At 49.9% G+C, this 17,978-nt stretch overlaps 1 protein-coding gene and 1 pseudogene across 1 annotated transcript; one reads left to right on the top strand and one right to left on the bottom strand.

Annotated features, from left to right (window-relative positions):
- Nucleotides 1–1,381: 1,381 nt before the first annotated feature.
- On the bottom strand, nucleotides 1,382–9,539 carry LOC134387117 (polyunsaturated fatty acid lipoxygenase ALOX15B-like). The gene is given in 15 exon segments (XM_063109417.1): nucleotides 1,382–1,561; nucleotides 2,021–2,179; nucleotides 2,233–2,333; nucleotides 2,430–2,551; nucleotides 2,733–2,902; nucleotides 3,055–3,141; nucleotides 4,143–4,346; nucleotides 4,448–4,594; nucleotides 4,817–4,989; nucleotides 6,234–6,337; nucleotides 6,592–6,726; nucleotides 8,767–8,848; nucleotides 9,080–9,140; nucleotides 9,142–9,306; nucleotides 9,393–9,539. Coding segments are annotated over 15 exon segments (2,037 nt in total).
- Nucleotides 9,540–14,090: 4,551 nt separating this feature from the next.
- Nucleotides 14,091–15,111, top strand: LOC134389513 (archaemetzincin-2-like; annotated as a pseudogene).
- Nucleotides 15,112–17,978: the final 2,867 nt, after the last annotated feature.

Genomic DNA, 17,978 nt, shown 5'->3' with positions numbered 1-17,978 from the left:
GGGAAATGCTGCCACGTACATGAGCTATTGGGGGGGGCATACACTCTCTCTGCCACAGCAGCCAATGGTTTCTGCCATTCCAGGTTAAGTTAAACAGACTCTCCCTCATGGAGTTTGAATGGTGAGGCAAATAATTCAAGAACAAAAAATGGTGGGAACTACATTATTCCCATGACAGTCCTATGCCCCGGTTGCCAGGAGCTTCCCTGCAGGTTTCCTGGTCTTTCCTGAGACTGCATGTTTCGACTCTTTAATTCCTCGAGGCACTCAGTTTCTTTTTCATAAACTCCTTTATTGCTTATGTTAGCAGGAATTGTTTTCTGTTGATTGAAACCACAGAAGTTTAACAGACACCTGTCTCTAAATCACTTTTGGTACACTGAATCCCAACAGCTCCAGTTCTACCTGCCAATCAACTCTGCACTTTTTGAAGCATTGTTTTATTTATTTCAATGGTTGTGTTTATGCAGTTATAGTACATATATTGCATTTTGTCCATATTGTTCTATACAAATTAGTAAAACTAAAAAACCAAAGTACTCATACCTGTAATATGAGACAGGGATGAAAATCATTAGGTGGATTCAAAAGGACACATTTTTTACCTTAATGGAATGGACACTCACTGAATCTGAGCCAGAAAAAAACAAAACAATTAAAGAATGTGTATGAAATGTTGGAATTCCATCAATGAAGATACAATCTAGAAGGCAAGGTGAGATTAGTGATAGGATAATATTTTCTAATTTTCTGGAAATGGAGGCGGCTTTATAAAATACAAGTCTTTTGTCCAACTTTGGGGGAAGTTTTTGGGAGAGCTCACGTGAGCACTGCCTACCCTGACCCGGGCAGTGTGTCCTCCTCCTCTGCCTGGCTTCCGATGACCCTTTTTCAGTGTTCTGCTCATTTTAAAGCTGAGACAGTGGGTCATGATCAACCTCTTGGGCAGTTTTTAGGCTGAGCTACTTCTCAGTGGCTGTCCTTGAGTCAGGTGACCATGAGGTCCCATTAGCTGTGGTCAGTGGACACATGGGCAGGATTATGCACTTCCCACATGGTGATGTAATGCAAAAAAACAAAACCAAAAACAACAAGCTAACAAAACCCCTAAGGGGGCTGTGCGGGCACTTCAAGGCTTGGAGTCTCCAATACGCTTGGTAATGCAGAGATTCTGTTCTCTGTGGGGTTTTTTGGTTTCTGCATTTTGATTTTGTTGCTCCATTTTTTTGGGGGGGAGTTAAGTTATATGGGGCCTGGTTGTCCCAGGGAGAGGCACATGTGGACCTGCTTCTCTGGGAAGTCCTTTCCTCTGGGTGCCAGTTAGCCTAGAGTGATGTGATTAAAGAGACATAAGTCCCACAGGGCCACGTTCTCCAGGAACTTAGATGGAGACGCTGTTCTCGATGAGGGGAGGGTCTAGGTAGGTGTAGGGCAGCACCAGGCCCCAGTTCCGCTCCCGGATGTCCCTCGAGATCTGGGCCCGGCGGCTCTGGAAGGCAGCAGTACTCCTCTGCGGGGCTTCCTCAGTGAAGTGCTCGTCTGGGCAGGTTCCCAGAGGCCTCTGGGGACCACCCACAAGGTTGGGTGAGGGGGCTGCTAAGGTCTTGCCTTCCTGATTCCCAGTCCCCATCTTCTGAGCAGCTGTGACTTGCCTTAGCTGGCTCTGGCCCCTCCCCCACCCTAGAGGACCTGAAGCAGCTTCCATGTCCATCCCCCTAAACAAATCTTCTCCGGGTGAAGATTATCTGCATGGAGCTCTTGAAATAAAAGCTCAGTTTGGAATTTTAAAGGAGCGCAATCACACATTGCCTTTGTAGCTAAGGGTGACTTTCTGAACCATCTCCTTTGCCATTTGACCTTCACTGTGAGATGCCCAAGGCTCATGTGTCCCACAGGAAGGTTCAGTGGAGTGAGGGGACCTGGCTGCTTGATGGCAAGGTCGGGTCCGGGCCAGGAGTGTGAACGGCTCACGCTTGCTTACCCGAGTCCAGCCTGGCCCGGCCCCTGGCCCCATACTCACTTGGTCTCCAGGCGCCTTGCTCAGCACCCAGAGGGCAATGATGACATCACATGTGGCATTGACTGGTGGGAGGGTGGCAATGAAGCCCTCAGGCCTCGCTTGGCCTTTGGAGGTGGGTGGTGGCAGCTGCATGGTGGGTGGCAGGTTGGGCATCCAAGCCTAGGGGCCGGGCCACCTCCATCCCACTGCCCCTAGCACTGACCCTTCCTCACCTGGCCCGCACTGACAGCAGAGTGCTTGGCTGAGCAGGTGAATATCACCATGGTGACATACTGCACCAGTGCTTCCCGGGTCTTCAGCGAGGAAGGCATACCTGCGAGGAGAGCTGGACTGGGCACGGGCTGCCGGAGGCCTGGGGACTATGCTGCAGAGGCCTGAGGGTGGGGCCCAAGGGCTGAGGTCCCCATACCTGAGCTCTGCCGGCCTAGGAAGCCTTCAGAGAAGATCTCTCTCACCCAGGCCTGGAGCTCTCTGTCATCTCGGATAGACACGTCACTTGGATAGTAGATACCGATCATCTCAGAGACAAAACTGCAGGGTGCACTAGGTTCAGTCCCTGCCTTCAACCCCGACCCTCTCTAAGAAGCGCCCCTGTTTAGTGTCATTTATTTCCAGCCCTCCACCATATCCTGAGCCTCCCTGGGCCCTCTCTCTCCTTCCCAATCTTCCTGCCTCCCCTACAAGCACCAGCTCTCTGGGGATGGCCCCTCACCGCTCCACTGCACCCCAGATCTGTATCCCATCATCCCGGTAGTAGTAGCCTGGGATGTCTTCAACTCCTCGGGCTCAGATATCCTCGGGCAGACACAGGATGGAATAGTTCAGCTGCTGCATGTTCCTCTGTATCAACTCAGAGAAGCCTCCAGGGCCAAGGCCTGTGGACTGGCAGGCAGGACTTCTGGGTACCACAAAGCTTGCTCCAGAAGCAGGTGGTAGGACTGGTGTGGGGGAGATGGGCCGCTCCCACCCCAGGACCCCAGATTCTTCATACTGAAGAACTCTCCACCCCACACCCTCCCTAAGGCAGCTCTTACCCTGTCCACTACGTGCCCAGGGGCGATGAGCTGCTGGCGGGCGAGAGTGTTGATGTGCAGGGTGTACCGTGTGTGCGGGATCAGCAGCTGCGAGGGACAGGAATCACAGAGCTGGGAGAGGCCTGGCTGTCTCTGGCCCCAGACCATCCCCCACAGAGGCACCAGCCCTTAAGTCACTCGGAAGGAGACAACAGAGACAAGAGGGGGCAGCCTGGGCTAGGCCCAGCGCTCCAGGCACAGTGACAAGAGGCTGGATTCCATCAGCATCCTGTTCTGTGACCTCGGGCTCTCTCCTTCCTCTCTCTGGGCATCAGGTCATATTGTCACCTGAGGGGGCTGCTTTAGATGAGCACTGTGAGCCTTCCAGCCCAGTGTCTTGTGATTTCCTAGCCCCCAGGCAGGCAAAGCATCATGAAAACCAGGCCGGCAGGCCTGGCAATGTGGAACCAGCCCCCAGAAACTACCTCAGGGTGCTGGACCAGAAGCATCTGCCCGGATTGCAGAGCTCAGAGCAGGGCCTGCACTGAGGACTGTCTAAGCAAGAAGCTGAGCAGCATAGACCCCAGCAGGGGAAATCCTGCTCTTCACAGAGGAGACGCCTCAGGGCATGGGGAAATGAATCTGTGCCATCTGAAGGCTTGACAGGGCCCAGGGGACCTACAGAGCCCACCCTGTAGCACATGAGTCTCCCTCCCAGGGCTCCCCCACCCCTGGAATGACCTGCAGAAAACCTGTTGGTCCCTCAAAGCCATGTTCCCATTTCAGTGTCTGCCAGCCCCAGGTCTCTCCTTTCCTAGCACTGGGGCTTCTGTGATGGCTGGTGACCCTGTCCGATCTCCCCTAAGAAGGGAGCCTTTCTGGGGCATAGCATTCCCCTCACCCCAGCTCCAGGCCTGCTGAAAAGCAGGCTCCCCGCAGAGCTATGCAGAGAGCCATTGCTGAAGCAGGGTGGGTGCTCTGCATCCCAGCCTGGAAGGATAGGGCCATCTGGGGAAAGGCAGCTGAGAAGAGGCACCTGAGGGACAGGCCAAGGTGCAGGGACCCGTGGGCCTGGGGCACAGTCTGGGCTTCCTGGCCAAGTCACTGACCTTGAAGAGTGGGTGACAGTGGGGCAGCTGGCGCAGCGTAGCCAGGGCGAAGACCTCGGGCAGCAGGTGCTCATGCAGCAGGTGCGTGAGGGCCTCATGGACAGAGAACTCAGTGTTGCGCACCCAGGTCTTGGCCAGCAGCCAGTCCCACTTGTCGTTGCTGGGCAGGAAGATGGGACTATTGGGCCCAGGGGTCTGGCTGAGCTGGCGGGGAGGCCAGTGGGGACAGAGGCAGCCATGAGTGTCTGTCAACCATTCAGTATGGCTTTCCCTGACCCTTCCCTGCCCCCTGTCCAGCTGCAGACCTGAATGGCAAGAGGCAGCAGATGCCCAGCCCCTGGGCTCTGGTACAGCAAGGTCATTGGTGCTGCAGAGAACTGAGGCTTCCCATTAATGACATTGGTACGGACGCCAGAGAGGATGCCATGATCTACCAAGAACAGGGAGCCCCTCTGCGGGAGAAGAAAGGGGAGTTGGAGCTGCCACCTGGCTTTCTAAAGGATTGGGGGATTGCAGAGGGAGAGGATTCAGGGCTGGGACAGAAGTGTCCTGTTTGGCACACAGCACACAGTAGGTCCCTAACAAATGTGAGTGTACCCTCCCTCTCCAGCAGGGGCTGGGCCTGAAGGCACTGAGATGGGGCTATGCAGAGCCTGGAACCCTGGGCCCTTCACCTCCAGCTCAGCCTGCACACTGGTCCCAGGGCCCAGCACTGGGGCCACCATGGCATCCGTGACCGGGAAGTGCTTTGGGAGGCAGCGACAGCGGCAGATCAGGACAGGGTTGAGGCCATTCAGGAACTGAGAGGCGAAGAAGGCGTCCTCCTGCCAGTGCTCAAACACGTACTCTGAGGAGGGGTGGGGACATGGGGACTGGGTCACTCTAGCCCCCACAGATCTCCTCCTGACCTTCACGGTGGTTTCCTCCTAGGTCCATCCTGGGCACACCATACCTTTCTTGGGGGGACCTCTCCCGGCCCCTTGGCTTGAGACACTGCCCATTTACCAAACAGCCCTGACACCCCCTTGGATGACTCATAATGCAACATATCAGAGACCAAACCAGCTCTTCCTCCAGCTTTGGCCTCTCCCACTGTCTGGCATCCTAGGGAATGGCAACTCCATCCACCCGGCACCCATGGCTGAGCCTGGGGAACTCTCTTCGAAGCCCCGCCCACCCCATCCCATCAAGTCTCATTGATTCTTCATCCTGAGACCTCTTGGTCCACTTGTCCACTCCACTCTATAGCCACCGCCTTACTGAGGCCGCCATCCTCTGCTGACCATGGTCACAGCCTCACACCTGATTCTTCTGTTTCCACTCTTGCCCCTAACAACCCACCCCCACGGAGCACATCCGTCCACATATTCCCCAGCTGGTAACCAGTCAATAGCCTCGCACCACACTGAGGAAAGGCCTGAGTCCCACCATGGTCTACACAGTCCTGCACCACCTGGGCCCTAGGCCCGCCTGCTTCCTCTCTCACCTTCCGTCCTTGTGCAACACGCTCTGGCCACAGCCCCATTCTTTCTCACCCCCAGAGGTGTCCAATCCGTCCCTCTTCAGGGCCTTCACACTGGCTGTCTTCCAAGCCTGAAATGCTCTCAGCCCCCATGCCCCATCCTTGGCCCTGCTAAGGCCTCCTCAACTTCGAGGTCTCAGCATAAATCACCCCATGGAAGAGCTTTCCAGGGCCCCCTCCAGGCTAGGGCAGATGCCCTCTTACACACTCACCAGAGTCAATGAACATGCTGCACAAGCGAAAAAAGTATTTGATTTTGAGTCTAGTTAATACCCATAGGCCCCCTCAACTGTGAGTCTGGTGAGCACAAGGACTTTGTCCACGGATCCTGACCAGTGTCTGATGTCTAGTAACTCAATAACGTCTGCTGGATTAAAAGGCCTTAGAAGGTCAGGGATCCCCCTAGTCCACATGCTCTTTTGTCTCTGTAGGGAAGGGAAGGTCTAGCAAAGGACAGGCACCTGCCCAGATCACACAGAGAATTGGTGCTTGGTTTTCTGAGACTCCTGACAGCCACAGGAGCTGGTGCCCTGGGGAAGAGGTCAGAAGTGCCAGCCCATGCTCCTCACCAGCTGCCGGGGTCTTCCGGAAGTTGAACATCCTTCTCTTCTCCTTCAGACTCCTCCAGAGCCCCTTGTGGTCCTGCAGCCCCTTGATTTTCAGCTCTGCAAACCTGCCAGAGGATGTGAGGGGTGGGAAGGGGCAAAAGGCCCTGGGAGACCCTCTGTCAGCCAGCCTTATCCCTTCAGGGCTTGAGGTAGTCACTCTGCTCCTCAGGAGCCATTGCCCTGCGGGAACTGGTAGTGGGCAGGAGGCTGTGCCTGGGTAGGGCTGTGTGACCCCTGTCACTGGTTAGGGGGGTGCTGAGTAGGGAAGGGCAGAAGGCAGGGGTCGAAGGGCATCTGAGGCCCAGGGGCAGGACAGAGCAGGCATCCTCATGCAGAGCCACCTCATAGGTAGAAGTTGGTGTTCTTGGCTATGGAATATCTGATGTTGAGGTCCAGGTCTTTCACAGTCACCTCGTCCAGGCAATGAGGCCAGCCTGGCATGTAAGTCTTCCATCTGGAGGGAGCAGCAGGAAGGTGGTCAGTGAGAGACCTTGGGGAGCCCCTTGACTAGGGCGGAGGGAGTGGCAGGCCCTTTGGGTGCCCTGATCAGAGCTAGCCCCCTTCTTCAAGTGCGGGCTTTCCTGGGATCTATTCCTGCCCTCCACCTACAAGGCTGCAACAGAGCTGCCATGTTCCCATGGTGAGACTTCTCCCCTGGTCATGGGTGACTGGTCCAGGGTTGAGCACCTGACCAGAGCTGGGCCAATCAGAGTCCTTCATAGGGAATTTGCAATTGGAACTGAACCAGAGAGTCATCTTGGTTTCTGTCCTGTGAGATCTGGCTATACTAATGTAAGTACAGGACCTCTGTGTCTTGCTGACAAATTCCCCTTTTTTCTATCTACTAGTTGGACTCGGTTTTTGTTCTTGCAACCACAAAATTCCTGACTAACACAGATGCATCTTGCCAAGGGGAAGCTGTCCTGAAGCAGCAGCTGCACCAAAGATTTCAGTTGCGTTTGGCAGCATCCCATGGAGAGGCACTGCAACCTCCGCAGCTTGGGGAAGCCACAGCAGTTTACTCTGCCCTGGCCTAAAGCATTTCTAAATCCTATTATCACAAGCCACACAGCAACATCTTTGGATGAAACAATAAAATCACATCCTTGCAAACTGAGGACCCCAGCCAGTCTTCCTCTCATTCATTCATTCTTTAGTTCATTCAACAATTGCTTTCAGAAAGAAAAAAAAAAAAAAAAACCAAAAAAGAAAAGAAGCAACAATTGCTTTCAGGTTTGAATATTCAACTTCAAAGAACAATTTGCAATGAAAATACATTGCCACCAGGTGGTGGCCAAACCTTGCCTCAGACTTGAATGTGGTATCAGGGATCTTGGCACACACATTCACCTAGGGAACTCGGTAAAATGCAGACTGTGACTTAGTAGGTACGGGGTGGGCCCAAGTGCCTCATTTCTAACAAGCTCTCAGGTGATGCTGATCCTGTGGATCTGAGACCTCACTTTAAGGATTGAGGGCAGAGAGAGCTGGAGCAGAGTTAACCAAGAGATGCTATGAATGACAGTAACAGCACACACTTGAGCAGGGCTTGACAAGTGACAAGCTGCATTCTTAACCATTTTTTCATTTATTTTTCCCAATAACCGAAATGGGATTGCTATTCTTAGTTTCTTTTGCAGAAAAAAATAAGGATCCTTACACTTCCAAGAAAACCATTGCACCAAATCTGCCAGCACAGCCCCAGGAGAGCGGCCTGTGAGATTTTAGGCAGGACCTAGACTGGCCCTGTGTCCCCATGGACACAGTAGACCTCAATATCTGTTCCCTCTCCTGGGGCTGTTGCTGGCAGATTTGGTGCAATGGTTTTCTTGGGGGTGTAATTCATGACACATGTAGAGTCATCAGGAACCAAATAAGCCTATAGCTGCTGTGTTCCCAGAGACTGGGAGCAAAAGCCTGAAGCCCAGGCTTCAGACTGAGTTGGCCAGACCAAGATCTTTGGAAAAACTGCACCTGAGTGATGTTCCAGCTTTCTGCCTCAGGAATCCTCACCAGCAGCCCCAGCTCCTTTGCAACCTCTACCCTCTGCCAGGGCTGCCTCCAAGGCTCAGCTCTCCTCTCTGACCTCCAGCACTGAGCTCAGAGCAGAGAAAGAGCCCCCATCTCAACCCTGCTCCCCTGGAGGGTGTTTCCTCCAACTTGAGTGCTGCATTTCTGGTTCTGCCCCTATTTCCAGGAGGATACAAGCTGATGTGTAAAAAAGCCCCAGGGCAAGGAAGACACCGCTAGGGTAAGATATTTAGAGCAGCGCTTTTCAAACTTTAGTGGGCACCAGAATCATCTGGGAAACTTGTTAAAACACAAATCGCTGCTCCCCACCCTCAATGTCGATTTAGTGGGTCTGAGGGGGCCTGGGAATTTGCATTTCTAACAGGTTCCTGGATGATGCAGATGCTGCGTCTTCACCAGAGGCATTCAGGCTGTCCCTCATCCCTTGGGCCACCCCTCCCTCCTACTGTAGCCCCCTCCTCACCGGTATATCTCCTGCTTGGCCCGCAGCTCCTCCTGGCGCTGCTGCTGAAGCTTGGGGTGGTGGTCTGCCCAGGAGACCTTGGCTGTGGGAGGATGCGGGTGGGGACGGGAAGGGACAAATCCCTGACCTCTGGCACCAGCCACTTTCCCCTGCACTACCGTCACCCCTACTAGGCCCCTCCCTCCAAAGGTGCAGTTTCTCTCTGTGGCCCCACCTGCTCCCCTCTCCACCCCCCTTGCCCTTCCCCCAGCACCAGTCCCCTGCCCCCCTCCCGTGACCCTCCTGCCCCCCAGCCCACCCCACTGCCCCTCACCTGCCCCATGCCGTAGCACCAGGCTCCCCGCGCCCTCCAGCCACTGGTAGCAGGGGAAGGCGCAGGGGGGCGCCCCGCGGCGGCACCAGCTGGAACCAGCGGCAGAACCAGGCGTCGGGGGCCCGGGGCCCGAGAGGACGCGGCAGCGCCGGGGGCGCCTTGTGCACGCGCAGCAGCAGCAGCACCGGGCCCACGTCCTGGGGCAGCGTCACCTCGAAGTCCTCCTCCTGGGGGGAGAGGTTTAGGGTGCGGAGGACCGTCCCTCCTGCTCCCTCCTCCCCCTCCACCCCTCCCCACCCCCCAAAAAACTCACAGCGCCCGCAGCGAACTCCCTGCCGAGATGGTCCAGGGGCAGTGGCGGGCTCTCTCCCCGGGTCCCCACGATGCTGACAGACACTTTGTCCCACGTACCAGCCCCGAAGGCCTCCCCGGTGGACACCCTCACCCTGCACTCGCCCATGGTGCCAGCGCGAGTCTTGCTCTCTACTGTGTGCGGAGCGCGGTGGCTCGTCCTCGGGGACAAGCCGCGCCCCCCCCACCCCCGGCCGGGCCCTCTGCAGGCAGGGCTGGTTATTGCCACGACTCCGAGTGCCCACGGGGGGCCCCGGCGCCAACCCGGCGGGCAAGCCCCCTTCAGGGTCAGGGCGGCGCGGGGCTGAGGGGCTGGAAGGGATGCGGATGGGGGTGGGCGGAGGAGGGGGCAGCGCTGGGACGGAGAGGCACTGGGCTTCCCGAGGTTCAGGGAACAGGACCTTACAGTGATGGTGCCCGGACGGAGAGCCAGAGTGGGGACCCATCGGGGTCGGGGGGTGCATGTGCGCCGCCCCCCACGTTTGTGTGCCTTCTTAGTCTTAAAAGCCTAGGCAGCACCACCTGCCCACTTCCTGCAGCTCTTCTTGGCCTGCATGCATCGTTTTATCTGCAGGGGGTACGTCCTGAGACCCCCGGTGGGTGCCTGAAACCCGATAGGACGGAACCCTGTATATACTATGCTTTCCCCAAACATACACACCTACAGTAAAGTTTAATTTATAAATTAGGCACAGTAATAGATTAACAACAACTAATAATAAAAGAACAATTATAACAATATGCCAGCATCACTATTCTTGCTCTTTGGGGCCGTTATTTAGTAAAATAGAGGTTAATAAGTAAAATCAGCACTGCGATACCGAGCAGTCGATCTGACAAGGGAGACAGCTGCTAAGTGAACAACGCGCAGGCAGCGGATACAGGGTGGATACGCTGGACAAAGGGATGATTCCGTCCAGGGCAGGACAGAGGGGACAGCGAGAGATTTCATGCTACTCAGAACTGGGGGCAATTTAAAACTCACAAGTTTTTTATTTCTGGAATTTTTTATTTAATATTTTTGGACCTCGGCTGACGGGGGTGGGGGTAAGAAAAGGGCGGAAAGTGAAACCGCGGATAAGGGGGGTGGGTACTATAATTCTGAGCACCAACTCTGTGCCACGTACTATCTTAGGTGGTGTGAGTAGCAGCACAGGCAAGGCCCAGTCTTTGCCCTCACGGAGATTAGAATTGAGCATGAGAGAAAATAATAAGTAAACAAATATATGATATATTTTCAGATGATTATGAGTGCTATGAACACAGCGAAACAGGCTGATGTGAGGGAGTGAGAAGTGGGGTGGGAGGAAAGCCCTCAGAAGCTCAGAGGAGGGGATATGTGAGCTGAGACTGAGAAGCAGTACATCTGGGGAAGACAGTTTTGTGCAAAGGGAACTGTCAGTGCAAAGGCCCTGGAGTTGGAAGAGATTGGTTTCTTGGAGGAGGGAAAAGCAGGGATGCAGTCAGGGAGGGGGAGAACTGTCAAGGGGAAGTTATAGAGTTTGGCTTTGGAGGAATAACAGATTTGGGGGGTCCACTCTGGAAATGCTAAGTCTGAGATGCCCACTAGACATCCAAGTGGAGAAACCACTTCCAAGCATAGGCTGGAGTGTGTACACCTGGGAGTCCCCTGCACACGGGTGCATCTAAGCCATATAGGCCGGTGGAGATCACTGAACAGAGAACGTAGGTGGAGAAGAGAAGGGGAGCAAGCTGTGCCCCGAGGTCCTCTGATATTTGGAAGTCATGCAAAGGAGATGGAAGTGGCAAAGATTAGTCAGTGAGCAAGGGGAGGAGAGGGTCAAGAAAGTCAAGAAGAGATCGGTCAATTGTGTCACATGTTGCTTAGAAACTGAACAAAAGGAAGACAGAGAAATGATCACTTCACCTCCCAACAAGGATATCTTTGAGTTCGTGCCACCAAACGATGGACATGATTGAACCAACCCATTTCTGTGCAACCAAGCCCAGCACACGACAGAATCCCACTGTCGATCTGGCAAACCTGCCCAGAGCAGTTTCAGTGGTGTGATGGCGGCAGACGCCAGGTTGGAGTGGGTTGAAGAGTGACTAGGGATAGAATTCCAGCTAAATATACACACACACACCCCTTTACCTCTGCCCTCCTGAATCCCCACTAGAATACCAGCTTTAAAGCATAAGCCTACAAGGACAGAAAATGCGTATGGAGATGATAGCGACTGAGTTAACAAACAGGAGAAAGGTAGAAGCCCAGAAGTAGGTCAATTCCCACCTCAAAACCCTCCAAAGTCTTAGAAACTGGGAGACAAACACCTCTGAGCTTGGGGTGCCAGTGACACTGAAAACAGGATGTGATCTGATGGAAGTTTTAGTTAGATACAATTAGGACCTCCCTCTTCCTCCACCAGATACCCTTCTGCACCTCAAGAGAGGATTCTTTCCCAATGGGAGATTTATTTTCTAGAGCGATTGAACTGGAGGAAGTCTAGAATTAGGGACACAAGCAAAAGCTAAGGGTGGGACACCAAATTTAAAATTGGAGCATCAGGTGTGAGTCTGCATATAGGACACTGGGAGCCTCAACTAAGCCCTTTCCCTGTATGGCTCTAAGTATGTTGGCAGCCAAGTTTCTACCATTGCCACATGCTGGCAAGACTGGAGGATTTGTCTCTAGAGGGACCGACCAGCCCAAGTGTCATTTGGGGGTCCCCCAATGAAATGGCCCTGCCAAGCTAAGCCTATCAGTTGACAAGCTTTGTTTACATAGTTTCCGATCAACTTTTCTTGCCAGGGGTCACTGGATCATCAAGGAAGATTTCTCTCTAAAAGATGAGAACCAAAACAAGCAAACAAACAAACAAACTTGGTGGAAACAGACAATACAGGGAGCAGAAAAAACTTCAAAGAAATTGTCATTTCTGTCCTCAGAGAAAGGAGAACATATGGCTATAGAATATATTGTTTCTGGGTAAAAAGTTTGGATTTTATAAGCCATCCAATCTTTTCTTTGAATTGTGGTAAATAATTTACCATTTTGATAGTTTTCAAATGTACAATTCAGTGGAATTAAATACATTCACTGGGCTGGCTGGTTGGCTCAGTCAGTTGGAGTGTGGTGTGATAACACCAAGGTCAAGGGTTCGGATCCCCATTTGGATCCCCTTTCTGGCCAGTTGACCAGAAAAAAAAAAAAAATCATATTATTGTGCAACCATCACCACCATCTATGTCCAGAATGTTCGCATCATTCCAAACTGCAATTCTGTACCCATTAAACAGTAACTCTCCATTTCCCCCTCACCAGAACCTTGTAACCTTCATTTTACTTTCTTTATGAATTTGACTCTTCCAGTGAAATCCTATAATATGTGTCCTTTTGTGTTTGGCTTATTTCACTTAGCATAATATTTTCAAGGTTCACCTGTATTGTAGCAAGTCAAATTTCATTCCTGTTCAAGGCTGAATAGTATTTCACTGCATGCACATACCACGTTTTGTTATACATTCATCTATAGATGGACACTTGAGTTGCTTCCACCTTTTGGCTACTCTGAATAACGCGGCTATGAATGTTGCTGTACAAATATCTGTTCTAGTCCCTTTCAATTCTCTTGGGTATATCCCTAGTAGTAGAGTTGCTGGATCATAAAGTAACTCTATGTTTTGGGTTTTTTAAAAATTTTTGTTTATTTTTCTTTGTTTTTTTATTCTTGTGCTTATGCTTTTTATTTTAATGCTTAAATTTTTGAAGAACTGCCACACTGTTTTTCACAGTGGCTGCACCATTTTACACTCCCACCAGCAGTGCATGAGGGTTCCAATTTCTCCACATCCACACCAACGTTTGTTATTTTCCGTTTATTTGATAGCAGCCATTCTAAAGGGCGTGAAGTGATATTTCCTTGTGTTTTTGATTTGCATTTCCCTAATGAATAGTAATGTCCACTGTCTTTTCATTTGCTTATTGGCCATTTGTATATCATCTTTGGAGAAATGTCTATTAATGTCCTTTGCCCAAACCATCCCTTCTTCATTATTATCCATTGCTAGGTAAAAGTTTAGATTTATCATGTGAATTATATGTGAGAATAACACATTTCCAGATTGGTTAAATATTTGTTATTTGTAGATCACTCTCATAATACAAATCAGTATTTCATATATCCTTGTACCCAAATGCCATGAGTCTAGGAAAAACTGCTAATGCTTTATTGTTTCCTCATCCCAAAGTACATCGCTGGATCCCCTCTCCTTGCAATTTTCTTCTCCCTCTTCACTTTGGAATTTTTTTTTTTTTTATGGTGGGGGTTGAACCCAGGGCCTCGAGCATGCTTCACCCCCCTCCTTTTCACTTTTATAAATTTGAATAAGCTATTTTAAAGGAAACTTTGGGTCATTACTATCAGTTTAAAATCAGTTTCATTTCCCATAATAGAAGATATCAGGGAGGTGGCTGCGGCAGGCAGGCAGGCAGGCAGAGGATGTGGGGGTGAAAGCACCCTCCACAGCATGCCCGACCCAGTCCGACCCAGGCATGCCCGTCCTTGTAAGGTAAAAACTTCAATGGGAGCCTTCCTCCCATATAAAGCCTCGCGGTGGAACATGTGTTCGACCCATTCGAACGGAAAGATGAAAGCACTGCACAGGAACACCGTGGGAGTGGAGCCGACCTGTCATTATGCAAACATCACAGTACTCGGAACAGACATTAACACAGCTCTCATCTCAAAGAACCCAGCGCTGTGTCACCGTTTGAGGAATTAGATGCTGGGGAACAGCATTTAATGAATGAAGCCTTCCAGCTGGCCGGCAGTCTCTTTGGCCCATTACCTTGTATTCAAAATCAGATTGGATCACCTCCCATCCTGAGAGTCCCCAAGACCTTGAACAGTTTTTCAATGATCCTCACAGAAAAACACACTCTCCAGAGAAATGTGGTATTTATGTGCAGTCCATTGGGTCTCTAGGAAACACCAGCATTATCAGTGAAGACTAAATGGCTCAAGGGCTACTGTGAAGCATTTTTCTATGGCTTGACGGTGAAACTCCTGGAACCGGTTCCTGTTTCTGCAGCGAGGTGTCCCTGATAACACACAAAACCTATAAATTCATGCAGGGCACATCCTGAAGTTCTTAAAGAAGAAGCCTGAAGATGCTTTCTGTGTTGTGGGGATAACAATGATTTATCTTTACCCAAGAGACTCCTGGAATTTTGTCTTTGGACAGGCCTTTTGGACAGACGGTGTGGGGATTTTCAGCTTCCCCAGGCACGGCAGTGATGTTTATAGCTCATGCAATGAAGGTAAAGTGACGAAGCTCCAGAAAACATCTTCAAGTCACTATTCAGCTTTTGATAAATATGATATTCCTGAAATAACTAGCATTTTGCTCTTTGATCCTGTAAGACTTTAACCCATGAGATCGGACACATATTTGGACTGGGACACTGCCAGTGGCTCCAAGCACCTGGAGACGCCCTCAAAACCTTTGCACTATCTGTTGACGCAGGTTGCCCTGTGCTGCTGCCTTCAACGTTGTAGGAGGGTATGAAGCTCTAGTGAGGTGTGTTGGTGATGAACCTGCTGACACCTGCAGTAACTCTGAAATGTAGTCGTGGGGATAACGTGAATTTGCTGAAACCTGTCTTTAAGGAATGAAGAGGGTGGATAATAAAATGCCTCAATGTTTTTCACAAATAAGGATTTACAAATAGGAGTGATTAAAAGAAATACTTGCACATTAAAAAAAAAATAACAAGAAATGTGAAAAACAAATAGTCTAATTCAGTTGTAGGTAGGTTCTGTTGCCTGCAGCCAGCGCCCTGTTCCAGAGGAAGATTTTCTAGTGCTAAAGGGGTGCTAAACACATATCAACACCAAATTGACACTTTCTCCCTGAGGTAATGAGTATTGAAAAGATAATTGATTTGTGAGTCTGTGTTAATGAAACCTGTGACCCCTCACCTTCCGCATCTCCCCTCCGAGGAGCTCTCCCAGAGCTCAAGGTGTAACCAGCAGAAACTTGCATCAGACCTATTTGGGTGCTTGTTCCAGCCCCATCTCACACTAGGGAGGCAGAATCTCCAGAAGTTCACTGCGGTTATACATTTTAAATAGGTACTAGGATGATTCTTCTTCAGAACCACTGTCCTTGATCATTTAAATATTTGATTACAGCCCGTGATGATCTCAGATGAATTGAAGGAGAGCTGGAAAGGGACTTTACTGTTTTAAAATACCAATCGAATCTTGTACACTCCTGCCTTGAACCCCTGAATGACTTGACTCCAGCCTTTCTTCTTCCTTCCTTCCCTCCTTCCTTCCTGCCTTCCTTCTTTCCTGCCTTCTCTTTTTCTTTTAAGTTCTAAAATTCTGATCAAAGCTATAGACACACATTATTTAAAGAGTCAAATAGTTCCACAAATTTCCCGCTGACAGCAGCTGCACCCTGCTCCGCTTCTGCTGTTTCCCTCTCATCAAAGACAATAACTTTCGCTCTTTTTGTTGATGCTCTTAAACAGCCACATCTCAAAATAGCTCATGTGTATTGTTTATTTGCTAATTTTTCAGCTTTAGGCAAGTACTGGTTTCCCACTGTGGAAGATAGGATTGCCCTCTTTTTCCTGGTCTTGCTCCCATTACATTTGCCATCATCTCCCATCCTTCTAACAGAGTTTCATTAGGGCCGTGAGCAAACTGGCGCTTGGTGTTTACATGATTCTGATCGTGGGCATGCCATCCATAGGGGAGCTTTAGAGTATACTCATTATGGCATTAGAGTCTACTAGGTAATTATTTTTTCCTTCCCTATGAGACCTTTTGTTGTCTCTCTAGATAATAATTATATATTTATTAGTAGTAGTCTAATTTCCTATGTATTTTTCATTAATTTAACTCCAAAGTTCACCACTTGTCTAGATCACCTCAGTTTGTTCAGACACATCAAGTACTGCATCGGCTCCATCTTCCTGGAGGAGTCACTCCAGGTGTCTCCAGTCTGTCCTGTGGGCTTCTCTCCCGCTACTTAGCTGTCATGCCAGGCCCTTGCTCTACCACCATTCACGCTCCTTTTACCTCCCTGCTGTGCTAGAGCTCCTGCCTCCTGGATCCTGTGTTTTGTTGTTTCTTGGCTTATTTCAAGAGCATGTCCTTCAATGGCTACATAATCAAAAGTACGTGGTAGGGAGGAGAAAATTTTAAGATCTTGCATGTCTGGAAATGCCTCTAAACTATTTATACACTTGAATGATAGTTTGGGAATCATTTTTGTTCAGAGTTTTGAAAGCACTGCTCCACTAGAAGCAGGGTTGCTATAAAGAAGCCTAAAGCCATCTGGATTCCTGATTCTTTTCCTATGACTTGATATTCTCCCCAGGAGCTTTTAGGATCCTCTCTTTGCTCCCAGCTTCCATAACTTCACAGTGATGTGCCATGGTGTGGTCTACTTTCCTTAACCATGCAGTGCTCTCAATGGGCCCTTTCAACCTTGAAACGCATGTCCCTCAGTATTGGGAAGATGTCTTGAATTATTTCATCGATTATTTCCTTCTTTTCATTTTATCTGTTGTCTTTTTTTTTAACTCCTGTGATTTAGATGCGGATCTCTAGAATTGTCTCTCTGTTTTACTTTCTTTCCCATTTTCCGTCACTTTGCTTATTGCACCATTTTCTACTAGATTTCCTTGACTTTCTCTTCTAATATTTCCATTGAGTTATTTCTCCTATCATATTTTCAATTTCAAGAGCTATTTTTTGTTCTGTGTATATGTTTTGAATACTATCCTGTTTGTGTCTCATGGTTGCAACATTTTCTCTTATTTCTCTGAGGATAATAGTGATAGGGTATTTTGGATTTTTGTTTGTTTCTTATATTTGCGGTCTGTCCTTATTTCAGTTTTCTATTGCTGCATAATAAATCACACCAAATCACAGTAGCTTAAAACACCAAGAATTGTTTATATGCTGGTGATTTTGCAGTTTGGACAGGTCTGTATGTAAATGGCAGCTGGACTCCCTCACACAGTTACATTCACCCAAGAGATAGGGTGGCACTGGAATGTCCAAAAATGGCTCCACTCACATGTCTGGAATGGCTGAGGGCTGACTGGGCCTATCTCTTTCCACGTGGTCTCTCATCACTCAGTCCTGCCTGAGCTTCACTATGTAGTGCCTCGATTCCAGAGGCCTCCTATAGCCTGGGCCAGGAGCTGGCACGGGGTCACTTTTAATGCATTCCATTGTTCAAAACAAGTCAGAGACCTGCTCAGAGTTCATGTGGGAGGAAAAGTGGACTCAACCTCTTGATGGAAGGAGAAAAAAAGAATCTGTGGACGTGTTTAATAGACCACAACACTTTTTAAAAATCCCTTTACTGCCATTTTAATGGGGCTTGGGCATTCAGAAAAAGTCAATGTTGGTGTTAAATCTTCCAGTTTTATCCAGAATAACTTAGATCAACCTGTTGCATTTTTCTACCTCTAATTCCCCACCAATTCCATCAATAGCCCCACTTTGTCACCTTTTATTGTTCTCTACATACTTCTGCAGAGGCGAGTGTACCTTGAAGA

The sequence above is a fragment of the Cynocephalus volans genome, chromosome 10 (genome assembly GCF_027409185.1).
Source record: "Cynocephalus volans isolate mCynVol1 chromosome 10, mCynVol1.pri, whole genome shotgun sequence".
In the NCBI taxonomy this organism is placed as follows: domain Eukaryota; kingdom Metazoa; phylum Chordata; class Mammalia; order Dermoptera; family Cynocephalidae; genus Cynocephalus; species Cynocephalus volans.
This window is presented reverse-complemented; position numbering and strand designations above follow the sequence as displayed.